This window comes from Sorex fumeus, unplaced genomic scaffold (genome assembly GCF_029834395.1).
Source record: "Sorex fumeus unplaced genomic scaffold, SorFum_2.1 ptg000183l, whole genome shotgun sequence".
NCBI lineage: Eukaryota > Metazoa > Chordata > Mammalia > Eulipotyphla > Soricidae > Sorex > Sorex fumeus.
In genome coordinates, this window is record NW_026606240.1 from 5741669 (window position 1) to 5765029 (window position 23361).

The 23361-nt window shown below is 39.9% G+C and overlaps 1 protein-coding gene across 3 annotated transcripts in view; it reads right to left on the minus strand.

Moving 5' to 3' along the window:
* ARID5B (AT-rich interaction domain 5B) overlaps positions 1 to 23361 on the minus strand; it is a 203830-nt gene that overhangs the window by 29799 nt on the left and 150670 nt on the right. Inside the window, exons 1-4 of one of the 3 annotated variants that reach the window (XM_056107922.1) lie at positions 16434 to 16530; positions 14973 to 15085; positions 8291 to 8495; positions 6325 to 6377 (exon numbers count right to left, since the gene is read on the minus strand). In XM_056107922.1, coding sequence (XP_055963897.1) covers positions 6325 to 6377; positions 8291 to 8495; positions 14973 to 15085; positions 16434 to 16437 — 375 coding nt within the window. In that variant the 5' untranslated portion in view covers positions 16438 to 16530. Of the gene's footprint in view, positions 1 to 6324; positions 6378 to 8290; positions 8496 to 14972; positions 15086 to 16433; positions 16531 to 23361 lie in introns of those variants that run through there. The other 2 variants (XM_056107921.1, XM_056107920.1) reach the window with 2 other exon arrangements.

The window sequence follows — 23361 nt, forward strand, 5'->3', positions numbered from 1 at the left end:
TAGTGTGGACTAAAAAAAATGTAAAGAGCATATCGTTAGCATAGAAAACATATAGGAAATGGGTCCCTCTCCTACAACCTAACTTACAGAAACACTACTCTATAAGGGTCCATCCCAATAATTTCTGCCTAGCACCAAATGACAAAACATCTTCAAGAATAAAAGTTATCCAAAGAGGGGGGAAAATCTTCACAGTAGTATTGAAACTGTGGCAGTAGGAAGTCAGCTTCAGGTCCCACTCAGTGTTAATAAGCTGTGTGCAGCTGAATCGGGGGCTTTGCTGGCCTCTTGCTTAGAGGTCCTGATATTTAAAACCAGTTTTCAACTAGTGATGGTCCATCTGGAATGAAGACAGAGGATGGACCTTCAAGGAAGTAGTCTCTTTATTGAGTGTCCACTGGCCAGTCTCAATGAATCAGGCCACTCTGAGATATGTTCTTTCCACAGGAAAAGTCATAAAATGTGCACTTTGCAACTTCTAAACGCTTGTAAGCACACAATTCTCCTGGGTAGACATCTCTACTGTTTGTGTCCAGATGTGCTTTTAATCCACGACTGATCAGGGGCTCTAAAACAAGACATGTCTAAATTCTCCAAACCCACAATGAGTCTCAGAATCCTATAAGGAGTGACAAAAAGAGATCAGAACTCATCCTGACCCAGCTACTGGGCATTAATATAAACCTGCTTTTTGTATTGATATACTTTATGCCCTATACCCTATTATGCATTAGTCAGGATTATTCTGCTGTTCATGTCCTCTCTGGAAATGTGTTAATTAAACATCCCAATCAGAACAGAACAAATCTTTGCCTCCCATCCTCATTCAACTGGGAAGCTTGATTTAGCTATGGATTTAGGATTTGATCACCTCTCTCATAAAGCTTTGGTTGTCTTGGTCTTGTTCAGTTTTTCAACTTGGCTTTATATTCTTTTAGGTTCTGAAGGAAACAAAGAATTTATGGCTTTTGGTTTCCTAAACAGAACAATCAAATTCATTCAGAATGCCATTTTCTTGTCATCACCTTCAATGTCCACATTTCGATTATAGGAATTTGTAATATCAATCCATCTCCCAATGGTTCACTGTTACAGAGCACCGTGTAGGTGACAGAATCATGTGGATATAATGGAAAGGCTAGAGAATTGTGGATGGCAGAAACTGTCAGGAGTAAGAGACATCACTACTTTCAAGGGTTCCTAATTTAGGAAGAAATGTAATCCCATACAATTAGCCGTAAAAATGATGAAAAATGAGGCAGAATGGATCAAAATATAAGAAATCATTCTAGGTGTGTGTGAAACTTCATTTCACTTCGAAGACAGTTGGCAGTTACTTCTTTCCTTAGTATTGGTAAGACCTAAGAAACCATGTGAAAAGCGTTCAGCATGTTGTATTATTTTCATTGCTTGTGAATATTGTGGTTTTGAAGCTACTCTTTAGACCCCAGATGGTGTTGGAAAGGTGAGCTGAGACTCTCTGCAATGCTCATGCTTGCCAAGCACACAGCTCCAGTGAGGAGGAAAGGAATCTGCAATTTTATTGGTTAACAAGGCTGGTCACTTAAAAAAAGTTTAACCCATGCCACCATGGTGTTGACATTTTTAATTTCTCTACTGCCAAAGTTGCAGGGACAAAATAATCTTGTGACTTTTGTGACCTTTTATAAGAACAGCAATCAAAGATCTGTTACAACTCGGTGCAGCCATGACTAAAGTTCATGCAGAAGAGATGAAACCCAAAATGGAGAGTCTGCCTGCAAATAATGCCACTCTGGCTACTCTGAGAAATAGTTTCTTTCTCAGGACACCTTGAGGGCGGACTGAATTCAAGGAAGATGACTTTTTTTTCCTGGTAGTACTCCAGGAACTGGAGACTTTCAAAACTACATGACATCATCTTTGGCCTTGAGAATTCTGAATTAAGCAAGAGGCTTTATCCAGAAAACTAGAGTTCGATTCAAAGGATGTCTTGAAATGATAGTAAAGCCAGAATCTGATGTCAAAGTCTAATCCTTCCAAAAGGAGACAAGGGACTTCTACATGAGAAATAATGGTCCTATCTCGCCCTGGGGAAAGACAGAACTGCTAGCTGACATTCTTACATTCTTAGAAGGCACCACTTGCATGGTCCTCTGCCTCTGGGATAAGATTTATTCAGGGTTATTTCCCTACTCTACCTTCTCTTCAAGTATTGCCTCTGGCTCACCGTCAAATGGTTGGCCAAATGGAAATCACTTTAGCAAACCACCTTCAACACACTGCATCCTGGTAATTCCCTAAGCCACTGTGCAAGTTTTAATTACTTCACCAGATACTCAAGAGAAGGCCTCCGTTACTCATCAGCAAAGTTTTATCTAGTTCTGCCTCTTCAACTGCAGGTAACCCATACTCTAAAATGCATGGAAAAAATTTGGAAATAAAACTCAAAGGGTCTTCACTGCCAGCCAATCAGAGTATATGGCTATGTCTTTAGGAAGTCAAATTCATTCAATACATTTATGATCTCAAAATAAAAGATGTAGGCACAAAGTACATTTCCAACAAAGGCAGACAATGTCAGGAGAATTGAACATCGTCATCAGTGGAATGCTATCAAGGCTCAAAATAAAACTTTTGCTCCTTTTCCTCTTTAAAAAAAAATTTGATTTGAGTGTGGTGAAGGACTGAAATGAAATAATCCATAATCCGCAATTCAAACCAGAAGGATTGGAATAGTTTATAACCACAAACAAAAACAAGCCAATTAGGATGACCTCTTTTTATAACCAGAAAGAATTCCAGAGAGACATCTTTAGCCAATCATATGGTAACAGCAGAGGAGATGCACTTACATTTTTTAACTTTCTATTATTTCACTTTAACTAACATTTACATCATTGAGATTATAAATGAAAATTATAAATGAAAATTTAATTATAAATTAAAATATTTCATTATAAATGAAAATTGCTTATCAAGTCCCAATTTAGATGAACATTTTACCACGTGGAAACAAAACATGCTCATTGGAAAGTTTCTGCTACTTTTGAGCTTAAGAAATGTTAATGTTCTGGCGTCTTTACTTGGTAATTGCATGAAGACAACTTTCTAATCTTTGATAGATGACTTAGCTAAGGGTTACATTTTGAAGCTAGGAGACACAAGGGTCAGTAGGCTAAGTGTTAGTAATCTTAATCATTTCTACCATTAATTTTGAATTTGCATCACTCAGCTTAGAAAAAAATAATTCCCAGATTCTCAGGGCTACACTCCCCCTGCACCCCCACATGGACCAAAGAGTTAACATCTCAATGTGAAGGCTTAGATAACTACTTACACTTCAAAGTTTCCCACTGATTGGGAACCACTGATGGAGGATTCTAAGATCTCTTTTGAGCTTTAAAGAACAAGCCTACACTTGCTCTGGTATCAGATAATCTCACAGATAAATGTCTTCTAGTTACACTGTGATGACAACTTAAGTCTGTAGATTTTGGATATTATTCATACATTTCCTGGACTGACTTCAAAACTCAATCCTCACTGAACATCTCAGAGTTTTATTAATCAAAATATACCAAGAGAGAAAAAAAATGTACTCTGTATTTAGGAGGTTCAAAAGCTTAATGGCTGAGTGGGAGTGGTAAAGTTAAGTGACAACAGATAGTATGAAGCCTTTAAAGGAAGAGGGGAGGAAAGGAAGGAAGAAAAATAAATATCCCACCAATTGGCTTCATTCCATTTATGACTTGACCATGTATTTTACAATAAGGTTCACTGCCTGAGACAAGAAGAAAAGTTCCGGAGTATTGTGAAGAATGACAGGAACCCCCAAACAACCAGAGAGTTGAGAGTGAGGGAGACAGAAGGATGGAAAGCGAAATCCTACAGGTCCTCTTTGTGAGCTGGCTGAAGGGTTATGAAGTTCAACACCAGATGCGAATCCGGAAATTTCCCCATCGTAGGCTCTGTGTCACTACATCTACACACAGAGTACTGTGGAATTAGTGGCAAAGTATAACATTTAACTTGTGATCTCCTTTCCAAACAACTCCGTACTCCAGGTTCTTGCACCTAAAATCGTCCATTACAGTGACTTAACCCCTGCCTTTTGTTTCTCAACTTCGAGTTAATCCAACTTTCTAGACACAATTTCATTCTGCCTCCACATTTGGGGGCAATAACGGTTGCAGTGACACTCAGAGGTGCGCCACGGATACTCCTGGCCTGTGGGAAGGCATATTCCAGGCGGTGTTTGGGAGACCACATGCGGAACCAGAGGCTGAACCCAAGTTGGCTGTGTGCAAAGCAAATGCCCTACCTTCTGTACGGTTTCCCCTGCCCTTGCCTCTGAACTTTATTTCCCCATTTGCATTTCTCTTCGTGTACGGACATGGTTGTTCATGTCTAAATTCCATAAATTCCAACCACTTTCCAAAATTCTGCTTAAATGGTATGAAGAGCCATAAACCTTCCATCCTTAATCTCTAAATGAACAAATACTTTAAATTAGCAGGGCACTGATCTATCCCTAACTTCTCTTATAATCACCACCTGTCCTAGATTGCCAGTTACTAGCACCACTGGCCTAGATAATTTTACATCTTCCTGATTGTCTAACACGATTTCCTTGGACACAAAGACCATTAAGTAAATAGGTGGCCAGGTAATTTACTGGTTGGATGATCAATCATTTATTCCACCAACAAAAGAATAAATACCTTTTGTTCTAAATCCCTAAAACTTATCTGAAATTTCCTTTGTACATTCTATACCAACTTGGTGTTCTATGGGAAGAAATCCTCGTGAAGATACAAAAGCAGGAAATTCTGATTCTGTGAAATTTCAGAATAAATTTCCTATTCAGTGATAAATTTCTCTTTATCACTGAATAACAAAAAATTCCTGGGTTTAAAAAGACATTTCATAATATTGTACAGTATCATATAACTTACCTGTACTCACAGTTCATAAAAGTGTATGTTTCTATTCTTAAGGTTTAAAAGTCAAGGCTATGGGGTTAATGGCTAAATTTGTAATACTAGCCCTTATGTAAGTCATCTTCTTCACATGGAAAAATCTAGATCTAATCAAGTGAAAAAAATAACTTCACTTATTTTCACATAGGGCACCTGACAAAAAATAATCTTAATCAATTTCATATTTTTAAAATCTACTTTTATATGTATTTCATGAGTATTATATTTCCTTATAAGTATGTATAGCACATGTATTCAATAAACATTTTTCATACACATATTCACATAAAAGGATGTTTAGAATTCATAGAAATTTATATGTAGTAAATATCAGGTTATCTGAATCACACTGCTTGCCTCTTTTCTCATCCCAAGCCTCTGACATCAAACCGCAATATTAGTTTATACAACAATATGGTATATTTGGCAAGAAACATGTTATTATGTTTGGACTAGAATGAATTTCATTTTTTTGACTCTGTCTCTCTTTCTGTCATTTTGCCACAATGGAGAGATAGCCCAGATTACTTTGTAGAAAGAGTAAAAAATAATCTCTTATTCAATTGCAGAAGAAACTGCACAACTTAATCTGATCATTTTTGTGGAGAAAATATCTCCAATGACGACATCCTCCTATGTCAATTGATTTTATTACAGATGTCACCTCAATGTGATATATTAATGCAGCTCTTTCTTCTTATTTCAAGATTGTAATCTTAGTTTGTTGCTCTAACATTTTATTGGTTTAAAATACATGCTGTAAAAATCTGTGGCCATCAAATTTTCCTGTTGGCTAAAAATAACCCATTCCTGTCAGTTGGAATTAACTGATAAAGAGTGTCAGAGCCTGTTCGAATAAGTTTGATAACTTCCTGTTTATGCGGCACTGACCCCTGTCTAATAAAGCTGCTTTGCTCTAGAATGAGAAGAGATTCTGCTGCATTCTATTCCTTAATGGCCAATACTGATTACTTTTGAAAGCCTTTAATACATTTCCCATATTAGACATGAACAGATGTCAGGTATGTTGCCAAGGGAAATTTCTTTTATGCAATCTTGGCTTGTTGTACAATAATAGCCCTTTCTCAACATGGGAAAAAATTACAGACCAAACTAATTTCCCTGACAGGGGAGAGTTACATATGTTTTCCACTTGTAGTTTTTACGACAAGTTTACAATTTTGCCAAACCTGGAACTAATTGGAACTATTTCCAAAAGCAGCCCAATAAACCCCCAAAAGTGTAGAACTATTTGAAAAGGCAGTCAGTGATGGTTTGCTTTTACATTTTCTTCAGTTTGGTCAAGGGGGGAGCGGGGAGTCAGATTGCAGAATTATTTCATTTAAGTTGCTTAAACACTTACTGTTTCATATCCTCCCAGTTTTTGAGCAGCTTGAAACATAGTCCAAAGGTTAACTGTTAGAGGGACAATAAGTATTTAGATAAGCATTGCATTAACATATTTCCAAGAAATGTCAATTAAAACATTTTGCTTTGTTTTCTTTTTTCAATGAGAAAGAGAAAAAAAAAACACTAATGTACCTCAGAAAGCAAAGTTCTTAGGAAACAATTTGCCAAAGGGTATTTAATAACAGGATATATTATTACCACTTAAGATATTTTCAAGAACAATAACCAATATGGAAATGATTCCATTTTTAGGACGACAGACATGACAGTTTTAGCCCTACTGCCATCAGCAAACCAAGAGAAGCTAAAGTTACAGCATCCTCGGGAAAAGGGTGGAATTTCAAAATGGGGGTTGGTCATGTTCAACCCTCAGAAAGAAGTCATTGATTAAAGAATAATATATACTTCCCTCAGACAAGAACTCTCCATAAGCAATAAATAACGGCCACTCCAATATACAATTACCTTCCTAATCGAGTGTTTGATAGAAGCACCATATGAAAGTCTCAAGCTGTATATCATTAACATGGCGCCTTGCAATGAGTGGGAAAGTAAATATTTTACACTTGATATTGGGAAGTAACAGCAGTGATAGGGTAGATCAAAGGGAATTCCTTCACAGAGAAATTCTATCATGAGTCCACTTATTTTCCTAACTTGCCTGTGTAGTGTTGCAAATAACTGTTTTTAAAACAGATTTCTTTTTGCAGGGTTTGCATATGTTTATGCTGTTAAACTATGCCAAACTGCTGGTGACCCTGTTAAATTGCACCAAATATCATGGAATGGATGGCTATAGATTTGATTTTTTCACAAGAAGGGAAAATTGAATTTAAAGCAATTCCTTGGTGAGGGAAATGAAGGGGGGGAAAAAGGCTCTTTGACACAACATATTCGAAAAGCCTCATTGAACCTTGCACTATTTCAAAGCTATCAAGAGCCCTGCCTTGGCCTTGATTTAATCTGAATCAATGCATAATGCAACAAAGCTGTTCATAGTACATTAATTTTACTTCTATTTCAAGCAACCAGTTTTCAGACAAACATTGTAATCATTCGTATTTATATAAGTTTATAATGGCTGCGAGTGTTCTCTCGCAATCAGTGCCAATTGCTATTAGGTATGTAAATTGTTATGTAAAACATACAGGTTTGACATTCTTCATCAAAATGACACATGGTTTTAATCTAGGAAGATGCATTTGGAGAAAATAGTATTTCAAGCCAGGGGCTGATGGCTTTGTGTGCCACAAAATTCAGAGGCAAAATTTATATTCAGTTGTGTAATCAGAATCTGGGTTTCTTCTCCTTTTATATGAATTTTGCTCAGCTTTGAGTTCATTTTTCTACCTAAAAATATAGGATTTTACTAAAATGTACTTGTCAAAATAATTCAAAATTGGACTCTCAGCTCGTATTTGTTTATTTCTTGTTTCCTCTGAAGTCAGAATTCTACCATCTCTTACCAAATTTAGAGCTAAAGATGTATGTTTTCTCCTTATGGTTGTTTTGTCCACCTTTTAATGTCCTCCTTTAAAAAACTGTCTTTTCATAGGCAACATCTGTGTCTGATAAAGCTACGTCATGTTATTATCTCAGAAGAAGGCGTTACAGACACTCAAGATTGACAAAACAGAAAATGAGAAACTTTCAACATGTCTATTTCCAGTCATAATCAGTGGATTCAAGCCTAAAAATATCTCACTGCAACTGCCCCAGAAGGGAACAATGTAGCGGAAAGAAACAGGGAAAAAAAAATTCTGGCTGGAATGATTTGTAGATTTAGTATAAACAGAAATCATCCCCAGATTAGGATTTCAACATAATCCTATGTCAAAAAAATTTTTTGGGGAGGAGGGGGCCAAATCTAAAAATCTGAACAGTTTTGTTATTTTAGAAATGAAAACAAGTATACTTACTCTGCTTAAAACCTAAGTACGGTATTCGTTCTATTGGCGTTTTCCTTTCTTTCATGTATTTATAAAGTGCCACCAAAAAGGCCTGCTCATCTGCCCTGCACTCTTCACCAATGGAGACCTTTGGTTTTTCTTCATTTGAAACTTTTTTACAGTTATTATGGTTATTCTTCGGCTTGGTCAAGGCTGACCTGGCCTCACACTTTACCTGGAAATAAGAAAAAATAGGCCTCATTAAATCAAGCACAGCCTTGGAAAAACCAACAAAGACATAGCTAGTGACACTGACTGAATAGAATAGGTGAATCTGCAAATAAACCTTGTCCTGAGATAACTTTAGGGTCATTATAAACATGAACTACCTTAGACCAGGGAATGGTAAATTTCTATAAAAAGCCAAATGGCAATATTATTGACTTTGGGGCCACAGAGACTATTCAAACAATTCTACACAGTAACACAAAGGCAGCCACAGACAATATGTAAATGAATGCTTGCATTGAGTTCAATAAAACTTTATTTATATGAATAGGCCACAGTGGGTTGTGGCTTGCCAAGCTATACTCTACTTTAAGATTCCTTACAAGTAAGTTGAAATGAAACCGAAATGGAATTTGTCTCTGATAGGACCATTCTTTTGCCTCTGTACACTTTCTTTTCCAAAGAGGAAGTATCTGCTGCTATTGTCCATGAACAGACTAGCCTTTGTAATTGCTGGTCCCAAACTTTGCACTGTGTTTTAAAAAGAGAGACAAGTCTATTTCTTCATAATAAACGTGTCTTGTTACTACACCTTCCAGTAACCTAGAAAAACACATCAGTGCCAGCAGCTGTTGGCATTCAGGGTACCAACAAGGTCTGTGTGTCACTTAAGAGGAGTGCCTTGGATAGATCCTCAGTAGAAAACAAAGGATCCCCTCTTTAAAGATGTTTCTTGTTTTTCAGTCATCTTTCAGAATATTATGGGAGATATTAACTGGTCACAAAGGAAGGCGTAGAGGTCAGCTCAAAGCCCGAGAAGAATAGGTAAAAAGCTTCATAATTAAAAACCAAAGGGCAGTAAGCAAGCCAGATGTTCTTCCTTCTAGCCTCAGCATATGTGGAACTCGGCACAGAGAGCAGCTAACCTAACATTCCCTCCTCGTTGCCATGTTCTACAAGAGGTCTTTGATGGTTGTTAAATATAACACTAAGTTGCTGAGCTATTCTAATTGTCAAAGGGGAAGTACAAAGGGTCAAATTTGAAGTTCAAGTGTGCCCATGGGGAATGTGTACATTCCAATATTCTTTACATCTCCATATCCAACATGGAAAGAAGAAGGTATGTGCTAGGGAAATGTTATGAATAAAAATGTCCCACATAGTTGACATTTTCCATTGCAGATTTTGGATTCCTCTTTTTCTTTACCCTTCAGAGTCTCCTTCCCGAATACTAAGAACATTCAAAGTTCTGCTTATTTATTAAGGGCAGTAGATCCTCTGCAAAGGTTTTCTTTATTGCTTATTCTTTCAAGAGAACGCATTTGTTCAATATCTTTAGACTGTTTCTGGAAAATAAAACTTCCTGCACAACTCGTTCAATTTGACCTCTACATAAGATTTTAATTTTTAAGGGACTGTAGAAATAAAATTAAAGAAACATTTCCACACAGACTTGTTACTTACAATATTTTCAGACTTTAGTACTTTGTAACATATCAAGGCACATATCCTACGAGATTTCATGTTGTCACTATTTTTTATTGCCCAATTTTAGACTGTTGACTCTAAATTATGATGAAATCTATAATTCAGCTCTGGTTTCAATCAGTAATGTCCTTCACTCACGGCCTTTTTGAGTGCTAACTATAAAGTCTTCTCTTCAATATCAATTGAATATATGAAATGAGCTTCATACAATACTATGTATGAGCTTAAAAAGTATATTTAATGTAAAGTAAAGTAAAGTAAAGTAAAGGCCCTCCCGTTGATCATCGATTTGCTCGAGCGGGCCCAGTAACATCTCCATTGGAGACTTTGTTGTTACTGTGTCTGGCATAGCGAATACTCTCGGTAGCTTGCCGGGCTCTCCGAGAGGGGCGGAGGAATCGAACTCGGGTCGGCCATGTTGGCTGCGTGCAAGGCAGACGCCCTACCCGCTGTGCTATGAGGTACTCAGCCTTATTTTAGGGAGGTATTTAGTCCTGTGGCTAATGAGGGGCTCTGAGTTTAGAATTTAGGTCTGCCTTATTCCAAACTGGTATGAACAACATAAGGTTCGCATATAAGTTAGGCGTAATGGTCAGAAGAATCATTTATTAAGGTTTTGTGTCTCATTGTCCAGATATTCTGCCTCATCCATACAGAAATACCCAGAAACAGAAGAAAAGCACAGGGTGGATGGTCAAACGAGTGATCCCCTGCTTTGAAGTCAAGGCTGCAGGTGAAACAAGACTGCTGAATTCTAGATTAAACCTCAGTGGGCTTCCCAGCAGGCTGCTCCTGAAAGCCCAACTACTTTTTTATTTTTGGAATTTTGGGGGGAGGGGGGTCACACCTGGTGATGCTCAGGAGTTACTACTGGCACCGCACTCCTCAGGGGGATCAGGTGGGATGCGGGGGATGGAACTGGGTCAGCCACACACAAGGCAAACACCCAACCGCTGTACTATCACTCCTCCCTGTAGCCCAACTACTTTTTTTTTTTTTTGCTTTTTGGGTCACACCTGGCAATGCACAGGGCTACTCCTGGCTCTGCGCTCAGGAATTACCCCTGGCGGTGCTCAGGGGACCATATGGGATGCTGGGAATCGAACCCAGGTTGGCCGTGTGCAAGGCAAACGCCCTACCCGCTGTGCTATTGCTCCAGCCCGCCAACTACTTTTTAAGAGGCAAAAATGGGCCTTTCTTGGTCTAGCCTCATACATTTCTTCAGAGAGCACAAAAGCGTCCTTTAAAGTAGGAATTCTGTCTCTGGGAAGGAGCAGACCATGTATAGATAGATAGATAGATAGATAGATAGATAGATAGATAGATAGATAGATAGATAGAGATATGTATCTATAGATACATTAGTATATATTATGTTCTATGTACTAATATATAGATTATGCTAATACAAAACATTTGAGCATGTTGACCAATGGATTTTTGAGTGGGACCTATTCTTTGTGTTTACCTTAAGGAAACTCAAACCCAACTTTGGTACTTGAGAGATAGTATAGCAAGTAAGGTGTCTGCCTTGCCCATAGACAACCAGAATGAAATCTCTGGCACCCCATATGATCTGATCTCTGCCAGGAGTGATTCCTGAACTCAGTAAGGAGTAATACCTGAGCACCTCCAAGTGTTCCCCAATAACAAACAACAAAAAGAATAATAAGAATTAAATAAAATATTAAGAACAAATAATAAGAAACAAGAATAAGAAATAACAACAAAGAACCTCAACCTTTAGTCGACAACTTTTAATTATAAGATCTACTTTTCCTTGATCCAAATACCTTGTATAGATTGAGTTTACTAAGAGCTTTAGAGTTTCCAAAGTTATCACTGTTTAGAAAGTTCTATTAAAGTATCCACATTTAACAATTTCAATGAACCATTGTCTATTTGACATTAGCGATATCCTCTCACTAGATTGAGTTGTAACTAATCCAGTTTTCAAATGCAGCTGTCAGAAGTGCTTGGCCAGCAGAAAAGAAGCTGGAGTCTAACTTTGGAGTCTAACTTTTTTTTGAAATGGGCCCTGACATGGGAGGAGTCTCTCATTTACTTCCTCAGAAAACAGAAAGGATAATTCCTGAAGGCAGTTCTGATGAACAAGCTGGGGAGAAAAGATTGAAAATGATGAAAGCATCACATTTGAGAAATATCAAAAGTAGGATTGTGATGTAAACGAAAGAATATGCACGAAATAATTTTTGTCTTATGTTCCTTTTACAATACAAATAGCTCCTATACACTTCTGCCTTTGGAAAGTGCTCACAGGATATAAAGAGTATTCTTGCCTTCCGTCAATATAGGTCTTTCACTGAAGACCATGGTTAAGATTTCACTAGCATAGATCACCAAGGAACAGGCTTGGGTTGCCAAATGTGCTAAGGTGTCAAGAAAATGGCAGAGTTACGTTGGACTTGTTCATGACATTGGCAAACAAATGGTAGTTTTTCCCTGTATCACTACTGCTGACTTTTGAAACTTGTAAATTTTCTTCCCCTTGAAAAACAGACTTGCAAAGCCAGTTTTCAATTCTCAATAAGAAAGCGCAAGCTTTTGATGGTGACAGGGAGATGAGTCCACTAGTTTGTCTAGTTTGTGGCAAACAACAAACTCAGTAGGTTCTCAGTGAGGACTGTTCTGTGGAGCTACAGAAAGCTAGTATTTGTGATAGTTTCAAATGGTCAGTTTGAAGCACTTCTGGGGAAAAAACACTTACATAAGTCTTGTTCATAAAACCAAACTGTCACCTAAAGTGATGTTTCCGGTTAAGCAGATGATGATGGTGAGGTGCTCACTGCTTATAAATCGTACTCTAGCATTTCCTGATAAAAAGATTTCTTTAAGATACAAATGTCTTCATCGTTGTCTTGGCCCAAGATGTGAGTTGTTCTTTCTCTAGAGATTTTACAACTGTCTATTGGTTTCTACAGACAGGCCCTCCACACTTCATACCTACCATCTCAGAGATGAAGTGGTCTTGACAGACCGACGAGAAGCAGCCAAGATAGGACTGCAACCTGACACCCTTGAGAAAAGCTAGACATTTAGACCAGTCCCCAGGAGCTGATCACAACATGACATTCAACCTTTCACCACTGAATTAACAATGAAAGGATGATTTTCCTCATAAGAATTCTGAATGGCCCATAAGAGAGGTGGGGCAGAAAGGATCACATCGAAAACCCAGATTTTGACTACTCTCTCTGTCTCTCTCTCTGTCTTTTTCTCTCTGTCTGTCTCTGTCTCTCTCTCTGTCTCTCTGCTCTGTCTGTCTCTCTGTCTCTCTGCTCTGTCTGTCTGTCTGTCTGTCTGTCTCTCTCTCTCTCTCTCTCTCTCTCTCCCTCTTCCTCTCTCTCTCTCTCTGTCTCAAGGACAGTCAGTAAACATCCAGCACAGGCGAGCACATTCTATTCTCTTTAGTGTAAGTCTTGGGCTAATTTTGATAGGAAGAGATATTGAAGGTACTGCACTTTCAGACTAATTGGTTTAGTTTTCTAAAACTCCCAGGGGCATATTTGTTTAGTGACTTCAACTGACATGACAAGCAGCTTCATCAGGCTGGGCCTAGGTACAGAACATGATGGGGTAAATACATGATATCATCTCAGAAGTATGGGGAAGGGAGCCAACACAAGATATTGGCAGTGTAAGCTAAACATTACCATCCTAAAACCTTGCCATTCTGTTCGCAGAATTTTGCAAACCACAATACAGATGAATTGCTACTGCTGACATCATCTACGGTCATATAAACTGAAACCCTAGATAGGTAGTTCAAAGGCCAACATAACCAAGTTGCTAAAAAAAAATGTCCCTTTTTCCTCCTTGGTCTCCATGTAAGTAAACTGACTCACTCATAGAAGGTAAAGCAAGTAGGATAAAAATAACTCGGAAAAGATTTGATTCTAGCCAGGAAAGACACACTTCTATTATTTGTACTCTTTTTAACTCTTATAATCTTGGAAGTAGACAGAAATTTTAATCAGAACTTCCTGATGAGATAATCTTTCTTGTAAATAAGATTTATGGAATCTGAATGTCTAGGTTTTGCTTCATTATATTGGAGAAGGAGTGACGCGCAGGGCAGAAAAATGAACAGAACCTAGTCCCTATTTTCCTACATCCCAAACTTCAAAATTCACCACTAATCAAAATGCTCGTTTCAGAAGTTTAATCCTTGGATCTGGAAATGTGGTTTCAGTTGAAGTCTGGTTTTCAAGTCTTAAAGGGGCTATTGATATCTCTAGTACAGAAATAATACCTAAATGCAAACACCCAGTAAACAGAGCCCTAGAAATCTGATCCAAGCCCACAAAAGTCAAAAAGATAAATCTAAAAATATGAAATGACACCTCACCCTTCCTGGTGCTAAATACTTTAGGCAGACAATTTCAGGATTCCAAAGAATGCTTAGGCATAACTGTCTAGCCCTGAGAAAAAGACAAGAATTTGACTTTTTAATTCTAATAGAGATTGTCAAAGGTACATAAATGTACATATGTACACGTGTACACAGGCACACATGTAAATATTTCACCCTGTGTCTTTAAATTAGAGGTGACTTTGAAAAAAGCAGAACTCAAAAGATTAATTCGAGTCATTTCTAATTTCATCCTCTATTAATCTCTGAAACATATTTAGATGAGCACATTCAGAAAGAGGATGATTCTGATCTATTTTTGACACAAGAAGAGTAAACTATGTCATTGTGTCACTTACTATGAAATCTCAGCTTCAGTGACGTGGGCGCTTAATCATCTGTCCTTTACCCAGCAGGCCAAACTGGGCGGTGGCAAGTCTTTCTGTTGACTAATCAAAATGCCTCCACTCCCCTCCCCTGGCTGCCCAGAGGCGCAGAGACTTTGGTGAGTACTAGAGTCAGACTCGGAATCCAAAGTTGTCCCCAAGACATGAGATAAAGAAAAAGAAAAACAAAAAACAAAGAAATACAGCCAAGTGAATACCATGAGCTGAACAACCGTACCTTGGCGAGGGGTTTGCCATCAGAATTGTTGTTGGAATCTTTAACACCACTGAATGAATCTCTTCTCTGTGGGCATGATTTCTTTTTGCGTGGTCTGCCTTTAAGATTTGGCGCTGAAAACAAACGGAGAACAATTGATAGGCATTTTGGTCTACATGGGTTTCTGTATCAAAAACCGACCCTTCACTACAGTGATCTCCTCCTATTGTTTGGAGGAATGTACACATCTGTGAGAATCAGTCTTCCGTTTGTATTTTTCTCTTGGAAGGATTCATCTTGGTAGACATGTACTTCTATATATGTTTCCCGGAGCTAATCTATTACACTTTAACACAGCAAATTAATACAAAGAAAATAAAGTTCTTAGCTCTAAAAGGATGCTGATAAGGAAAATACACTTCCCCATTGTTAGAAAAAGAAACATATCTGGCAGAAAGATAACCCTGAGCCAGGCTCCAAAGATCATTCTTTGTTTTTTGTTTTGAATCTTGTTTTCAGAAACCTAGGTGATAAGCCGGTTCATTATGAAATTAGCGTAATATAACATTTGAAAACAGCTGTCCTCAAAAGTGGAGGCATGGGAATTCTTTCAGATTATGATTTAAGCACACAGTTAGCTATAAAAAGAGGCATGTATGACAACAATGTAAAAATATCATTACATGAATTTGCTAATAGTATTGCAACTAGCCTGTTTCAAATCTCAGCATATCTGGCAGATTCAGATTTAAAGGAACACGCTCATACCTTTATGAAGCACTTGAAGGTTACTTAAAATAACTTTTAAAGGGGGTAAGGCTGACTTCAGAGTATATGTTTTTAAAAGTTACGGACAAGATAAAAACCAAATTCAAATCTTTGCTGTAAAGATTGAATCTATGTAAGATCCGAACAGAAAAGAGGGGAAAAGGTTGCTGTTGATTGAATGCTGAACCGGTGGGGTATCAGCTTTCATACTGAACTTCATCACGCAAAGTTAAGCAACGTTAAGCCAAGGAGTTCAGTCAATTTAGCCCTTGAAATTCCAAACTAATGAACTACGCTTCCAACAACTTCTTTCAGACCTTTCAAGGCACCCACGCTTTTCAATAGTTCCAAGTGGGCTTCTAGCAACTTTGAACAAATCAAAATTCTGAATTGTTGGTCTTCCTGGGGTCACAAAGCTAGCCGGTGATTTGGGCGCATTGCATTTTAGGAGCACCATCAATCCCACTAATTTGCCTTTCTTTTTCTTTTTTTCCTGCTGAGGATAACAGTTTTGCCTTTGGTACAGCTCAGAAAAGCCAGGCTGCCTTTCCGAATCACCAAAAGTTTCCAAAACCGGCTCCGGAGTTCAGTCTCCCTCCTCCCCTCCCCCTTTCTCCTCTTCCGCGGCCCCCTCTCCCTCTCCCCGTTCCCCCCAAAACGCCGGCCCCCAAAACGAGCTCGCCCCGACCCCCGGCAAGAGAAGGCGGCGATTACCCATTCCAGTCGACCAACATCTGCCTGGGCTGCTGCGCTCCGAGCTACCGCGCGTGCCGGCTGGCGGCCGTGCCTGGGCGTCTGCGCTCGCGGCGGGCGTCCGCCTCCCTCTGATGCGCGCCCCGGGGCTCCGCGCTCCGCTCGCCACTCCCCTCCCCCGGCGGCTCCATCACCCGTGCGAGCGCGCTGCGGAGACTAGCGCGAGAGTGGGATGAGCCCGAGGACCGCGCCGAGTTGCCGGACTGGCGGAGGGCGCGCTCCCCCCTCCCCGCGCGGCGCTGACGCCGCTCGCGTCCTGCCCTTGGCGGGGCTCGACCCGCGGCCCCCGGCCCCCGGGGCCGCCTTCCCCGCTCCCCCCAGCCTCCGAGGCCGCCTCCCCCGGCCGCCCGCGGGCCTCCGCCTGCAGCCCGGGCGCGCGCGCTCGGGCCCGGGAGCTGAGCAGCCCAGAAGCGCTGTGCTAAGTCTTTGATGACCGCGAGGGAAGGATGTTCCTTCGGGTCCCTGGTCAAAGTGATCGCCCCGCGCCGAAAGCCGAAAGGAGCAAACAGATCCTGCAGTCAGTCCGAGGCATGTCATGAAAAAGGAGCGAAATAGTATCGCCCCCGTGGCCAGCCTTGTTACTGTGGCCTTTCCATTCTTAACGTTCTGGTGGAAAGCATTTCCATCTAAAAGGCATTTATTTCCAGAGAAGCTTTCGGACCCCAGGGGCCTTTTAGATAGAACTCGCGAGGAACAGGCTGCTTTAAATAAAGGCAAAGGTTCCAGGAACTGACGATAAGTCATCCCCAAATCGTGGCTATTTTCTCCCTTCTTTGAGCTGTTTTCAAAACTCAGAAGCACGTGCCTCTCCCCATTGGATTCTCAGAATTGCAAATTTAGATCTGACCAGCACCTAATATTCTGGTCACACAAGCTTATACTCTGAATGGGACCTCATTAAAAGGAAAAGGAAGCCCTTCTGTCCCTCAGAGGGACCTGATAGTTCAGGCATGGCTAGGAAAAATCCCACTCTCAGCCCCAAGCTCCTCAACTCTCAAATTCAGGTCTACCTGTAAGCCTCCCCCTTGAACTGCCTTTCTTGCCTGCTCTTACAGAGGGTACTGCTGTACTCTCTGCACCACAGCTGTCTTTATGGCTTATTATGCTAAACTATTTTTTTTTTTTTGCTTTTTGGGTCACACCCAGCTATGCACAGAGGTTACTCCTGGCTCTGTACTCAGGAATTACTCCTGGAGGTGCTCAGGGGACCATTTGGGATTCTGGGAATCGCACCCGGATCCAAGGCAAACCTCCACCCGCTGTGCTATGTTCCAGCCCCTAAACTGGAATTCTCCTAAGGACCATGTCAGAGTCATGTTTCAGGAGGCAGCACTGCAATAGTACAGATTTGCTGAATGAACACGGTGTAAAGTGTGAATAAAGATGTTCCCATGAACCTAATCCACGTCTTCATGAGCTGACCATGTATATACCACCCCTACTGGCACTCCCACTGGGAAACTCCATTCACCTTTACTACATACCCTTGAAATCTAGTAATAGACTTCAGTTTATTGATCAATGATTTGAATCAGACATTTGAATCTGCCCTGGGAATTGACAGAGAAAACCTAGTTTTTGGTTCCCATTGCAGGTGAAGCACGTGTACCTAGAATCCCATAAGGCCATGACCTTCTAGATATTGTGCATAAATGTCCTGAAGGTCATAAATAGTTCCTGGGAAAACAGAACATAAAGGATGGGGTGAGGACCCTCAAACACAGTTCGAGACCTCTCGCATCCACAAAACCCGATAAAACTTTGGGATGAGAGACTTTAAGAAGGGAAAGGGTGGAAAGCAAAATATCAGGCAGCAAAAATTTCCTATCATTCATTTCTAGGGGGAAAAAATCCAGGCTACACTTTCCTTCAAGAATCAGGGGAAAGTAATCACTTGCTGGGTTGCAGAAAACAAGTGTTTACTGGTGTGGTGGTATTCAAGGGTGGGAGGAAGTTCGAGTTTTTATTTATATTGAGTTTTGGATCAGATCTGGCAGTGCTCAGGGTCAACTCCTGGCACTGTACTCAGGGATCAAGGATCCAGGGACCATATGGAATAGTAGGGACCGAACCCTGGTTAGCCACGAGGAAGGCAAGCACCCTTCCCACTGTACCATCACTTTGGTCCCTGGCCTTTATTTCTTTAATATAACTTCCTATTTTCTCCAAGCTGCCCGGGCTCAATCTCAACCTGCCCTAGTACCTGACAGCTAAGGGAGCAATCCCAAATCCTAAAACTGCAGTCAAAGCTACCTTCAGTTCTTTGGATAATACTTGGTTTCAAGCAACAGACACTTATAGACATTGGAGAGCATATCTGACTCTATTTACTTCTACCTCAAAGATAATAAAGATTGTGTGAAACAATCAAAGCTTTTGCATGTGTATTTGACACACTGTCCAGACCTCACCAGGCTCTATCATGTTCAGGTGGAGAAAATAGGAAGTTATATAGGAGTTCAGTAAATGCATTTTTTATGAATGCTGTCAGTATTATACAAGAATTATAGTAATACTTAGGGAGCAGTCACTTTGAGCACTTGACATATAATAACAATTTTAAATCCACGAGAAAGTAAAAAAAAAAACATAGTGTGAGACTAACAACCGAGGACAGTAGAAACAAGGATCAAGACAAATGATCCACAGTTGGAAGACTGCCTCAAGAGCTGCGGGAGAGGGCAGTTGGGGTAGAGAAGGACCATTATGACAATGATGGTTGGAAGGGACTGCTCTGAATGGGAGATGCGTGCTGAAAGTGGGCAAAAGACCAACCATGATGGGCCCCTCAGTATTGCAAACCATAGTGCCCAATTAGAGAAAGAGCGAGAGTGAGAGCGAGAGAGAGAGAGAGAGAAAGAGAGAGAGAGAGAAAGAGAAAAAGTAATTGCCACAGAGGCAGGCTGGGATAAGGAGGGAGATATTATTGGTTTGGTGGTGGGAAATGTACACCTGAGGAGGAATGGGTGTTAGAACACTGTATGACTGAAACTCAATCATGAAAGCTTTGTAACTGTATCTCATGGTGATACAATATAAAAATGCAAGACATCGAGAGAGAGAGAGAGAGAGAGAGAGAGAGAGAGAGAGAGAGAGAGAGAAGTCAACAGAAAGGCACAGTTATTGTTCCCATTTTACAGCCATGAAACCAAGATAAAAATAAAAGTTCTTTTTTTTTTTTTTTTGAGGTTATGTGACTGGAAATTAGCAGGATTCTAAACCAGACGACTTGATACAAAGCCCCTATTTTAAGGAACTTTTCTCTAGTAGACAGATATATACACTCATTGCCTCCCAATGAGGTGTTTGGATTATTAATTTGGGCTAGCAGTCACCACTGCTTTCCCCAAATGAAAACACTCTCCAATCCCACAAAGCAGGAGGGGTGCGGCAGCCCATCCTAGGTAGTGACCAGCTTCCTATAGGGTTGACAGCAAGGGAGGTCCCATCGTGCCTGACACAGCAGGTGAGCCCTCCCCTAAAGCCACAACCTTCTTGTAAACCTGACTACACATGCACATCATCCCCTTGCAGTGGTCCGATGTCTTTCCCGCTAAACTGGTGAGAGATCATTTTAAACCTGGTTTTGTTTGTTTGTTGTTCGGTTTGTTTCTGTTCAGGGGCCACACTCAGTGGTGCTCAGGATTTACTCCCAGCTTTACACTCAGGGAGCACTCCTGGAGGAGTGGACCCTGTAGGGCATCAGGGTTCCACCCATGTGGACCTAGTGCAGGTCATGTGCCCTACTTGCTGCGCTATAGCTCCAACCTCCAAAATCCCTGTGGTTTTTAAAACATATTTTGCTCTCTGACTACCCATCTGTTCCTCTTACTCAGTGCCATGAAATTAACAAGTATTCACCTTTGTGAAGTCACTGCTATTTCTATAGGCGTTAATCCTAGGAGAATCAGCTACCCCCGGGGCTCCAGGCTACCGAGACATCTAACCCATATGTTCGGGTTTTCTTTGAACTCCTTCAAATATGAAAAAGACAAAACAAAACTATAAGACAATACAGCTAAAACAATTTTTTCCAAGAGTCTAGGCGGTCAAAATGACATACATTCAAATATCATATTTATTTCGCTTGGTTCTGACAAGCTATGTGTCAGGGCAGTGAAGGTGTGGGAAGCTGGCATCTCAACCTTCACTCTTGCAATAATAATCATAAAACAAAGGAAATGTAACCAGTTGCTGGCAGAGAAAATTGCTTTTGGCTTAAATGCTCCTTTTTTTTTTTAAATTTTACTCAGTTCTTCCTGTCATGACCGTCCTTTTTTTCTTTCTTGACTTTTTTAAAAATAACAATTATGCTCTTGGAAATACCACGAAGATAAACTGCTATAAAAGCTGGATTGACTCATCAGTTAACAACTCTTTTTTTTCTCATTTTGCCGAGAGGATGTTGTTGCCAACACAGCTACATATTCTCTCGAGAAATTCTTTGTGAGCTTCCACTCAGAGACAGGACTTGCTTATTGGTGAGGAATAATGTTAGGGGAATGGAAAACCAAGCAATATTTTCCTAAGAGCTGACCCACAAGGTCAATGTTTAGAGGAAGTGGGCAGAGCTTTAACTCACTTGATTTGCTAGGGGCGGGTTGAGGGGTGTGTGTGTGTGTGTGTGTGTGTGTGTGTGTGTGTGTGTGTGTGACTCAACATGAGCCAGAAAACTAAACTCCACTGACCAGAGTATTAGGGACTAACATTGTTTTATGTATAGTGTTGCATTACTGATAATACTTTGCATTTCTGTAATGCCATTCCTCTGAGGATCTCAATTCTCTGGTACATTTTCTTTATAGACAATAATCTTAAAATACTTTGTCAAGTTTCAACATGGAGCATTGCTGTCTCTGGGGGAGGGAAAAAATACCATAATTTAGTTACCATTTACTGTGTCCTATTTTCAATGTTTTCCTTTTGACTATTTAGAAACTTCCTCTTTCACCACAACCAAAATAGGATGAGTGTTTTTAAAGTTATTAACGTATGAGTAAAAGATTTAGAAACCAAGAATGGCAAAAGGCTTGATCAAAGCCACTCCTAAAATTTATGAGTGTAATAAAAGAAAGGCATTTCACAGATAATCTCTTACAGAATTTCAGTTTTCCAATACTGAGGGAATAAAAATAAAAGAAAGTAAGCTCTCAGCCATCATTTTGGCTTTAATTTAAAGGCAATATATTTTTAAAGGCAATATTTTTAACTCTAAAATTTTTTAAATTAGTTCCTCATATTTTTTAAGCTATAGCTAATACCATATACTCACAACTCCTCCCCACTCATAGAATAGTATCATATACACTAGCCCTGATCCCAAACTATTAACTGGTTGAACATTTCTGAGATTCATGAAGGACTAAACACATATGTTTAAGATTCAAGTTTATTTTTATTCTATTTTTCCATAAACAATCTTCTACACCCCTCAGAAATGTCTGAGAAACAACTATAACGCCTGAGATATGAACATACGGGACCATCAATAAGCTCAGCTTCATCTTGTGGAAAACTCTAACTAAAATGATGCATTTTAAGCAACAGGTATGATAAAACATAGTCCTGCAAGAAATTCTACCGTTTGGTAATTCTCCTGACAGCTCCTCCTAAAGACATTTTTCTTTCTAAAACAAAGGCATAAAAACGATGAGTCCAGAGTTGTGAACCCAGAATTGAGAAGCTTTAAACACTTTCATTCTTAAACACCACCAGCCCTAAACACTCTGTCCGAAAGGAGGATGGGTAGGTGTGCCTTGAGGAATGAGCACACTGCCACTTTAGATGTGTTGGCCAGGTAAGCACCAGGCTTTGAGTTATAAATTTGCTTCAGCACAAGCCACACATAACCTGAAATTGTGTAAACCTTCACACCTCCTAACTACAATTTGGCATGCGCAGTGTTCTCATATAAAGGTGCCTCTTCTACATCCTATGCAAGGGTGAAGAGCTGCTTTATTAGTACAAGGGTGGATGAAACAGCAAGCTGCATTTATGTGAAATCCAGTCAGTTTGGCCCTTTGTCAAAATCATTGAGATCCTCAAGTCACTAAAGAGAGTGGAATGTATGACTAAATTTCCATACCTGGACTGCTCAGGCAGCTTCAGTTCAAAACAGCCAGGGACTTCATTGACTGCTCAACAAACCATGTAAGTAAACACTCTTGTAATCCTTTCCAAAACATGCCCAGTCTTACTCACTCCTTGTTTCATACTTGTGGATGCTGGAGCCATTGTTAATGCTCCTGATCAAAGTTTTAGTAATTTCAGAGGCATGTGATTTGCATAGCTATTTCCTGATCCACCTTCTCTCTGCCCTGGAGGTCTTCATTTCTCAGAAACACTTAAAAACACAAATTATTTGCCTTCTCCCCTTCCCCTGCCCTATAAATGGAACACACTTACTAGCTCATCTGTATTGCCAAATAGCAATTGGCAATTAGTTTGAAAAACACGCGACTCCATGCATTCTGGTCTTTAAAACACAAGCAAACCTCTTTTGTAGTCGGGTTTTACCAGCAGTGACAGGCAGATCTCCATCTTTATTTTCCCTCTGTCTCTTGTGGAGGAAGAGAAATTTAAATGACCAAATGTTATCTATATACTATTCTTAAAGTGATGTAATGAATTCCAAAGAAATGCAGAAATGTTCTAGGAGACTATAATAGGGCTTCTTTTCTTTTTATGAGGAAGAAAGGGATTAGATTATGGATGCTTTTCACTTGAGAACCACTTGAGGACCAAAGGGAAAATCTGGGAACTAAATTTAGGGCATAGAGTGAGGAGATATTCTAGATTTTTAGAAGATTGACTCATTAAGGAGAAAATTCTAGAAAGAGGTAAACAGATTGCAACCTTTCAAAGTCTCATCTTTTCTTTATTGTTTTGT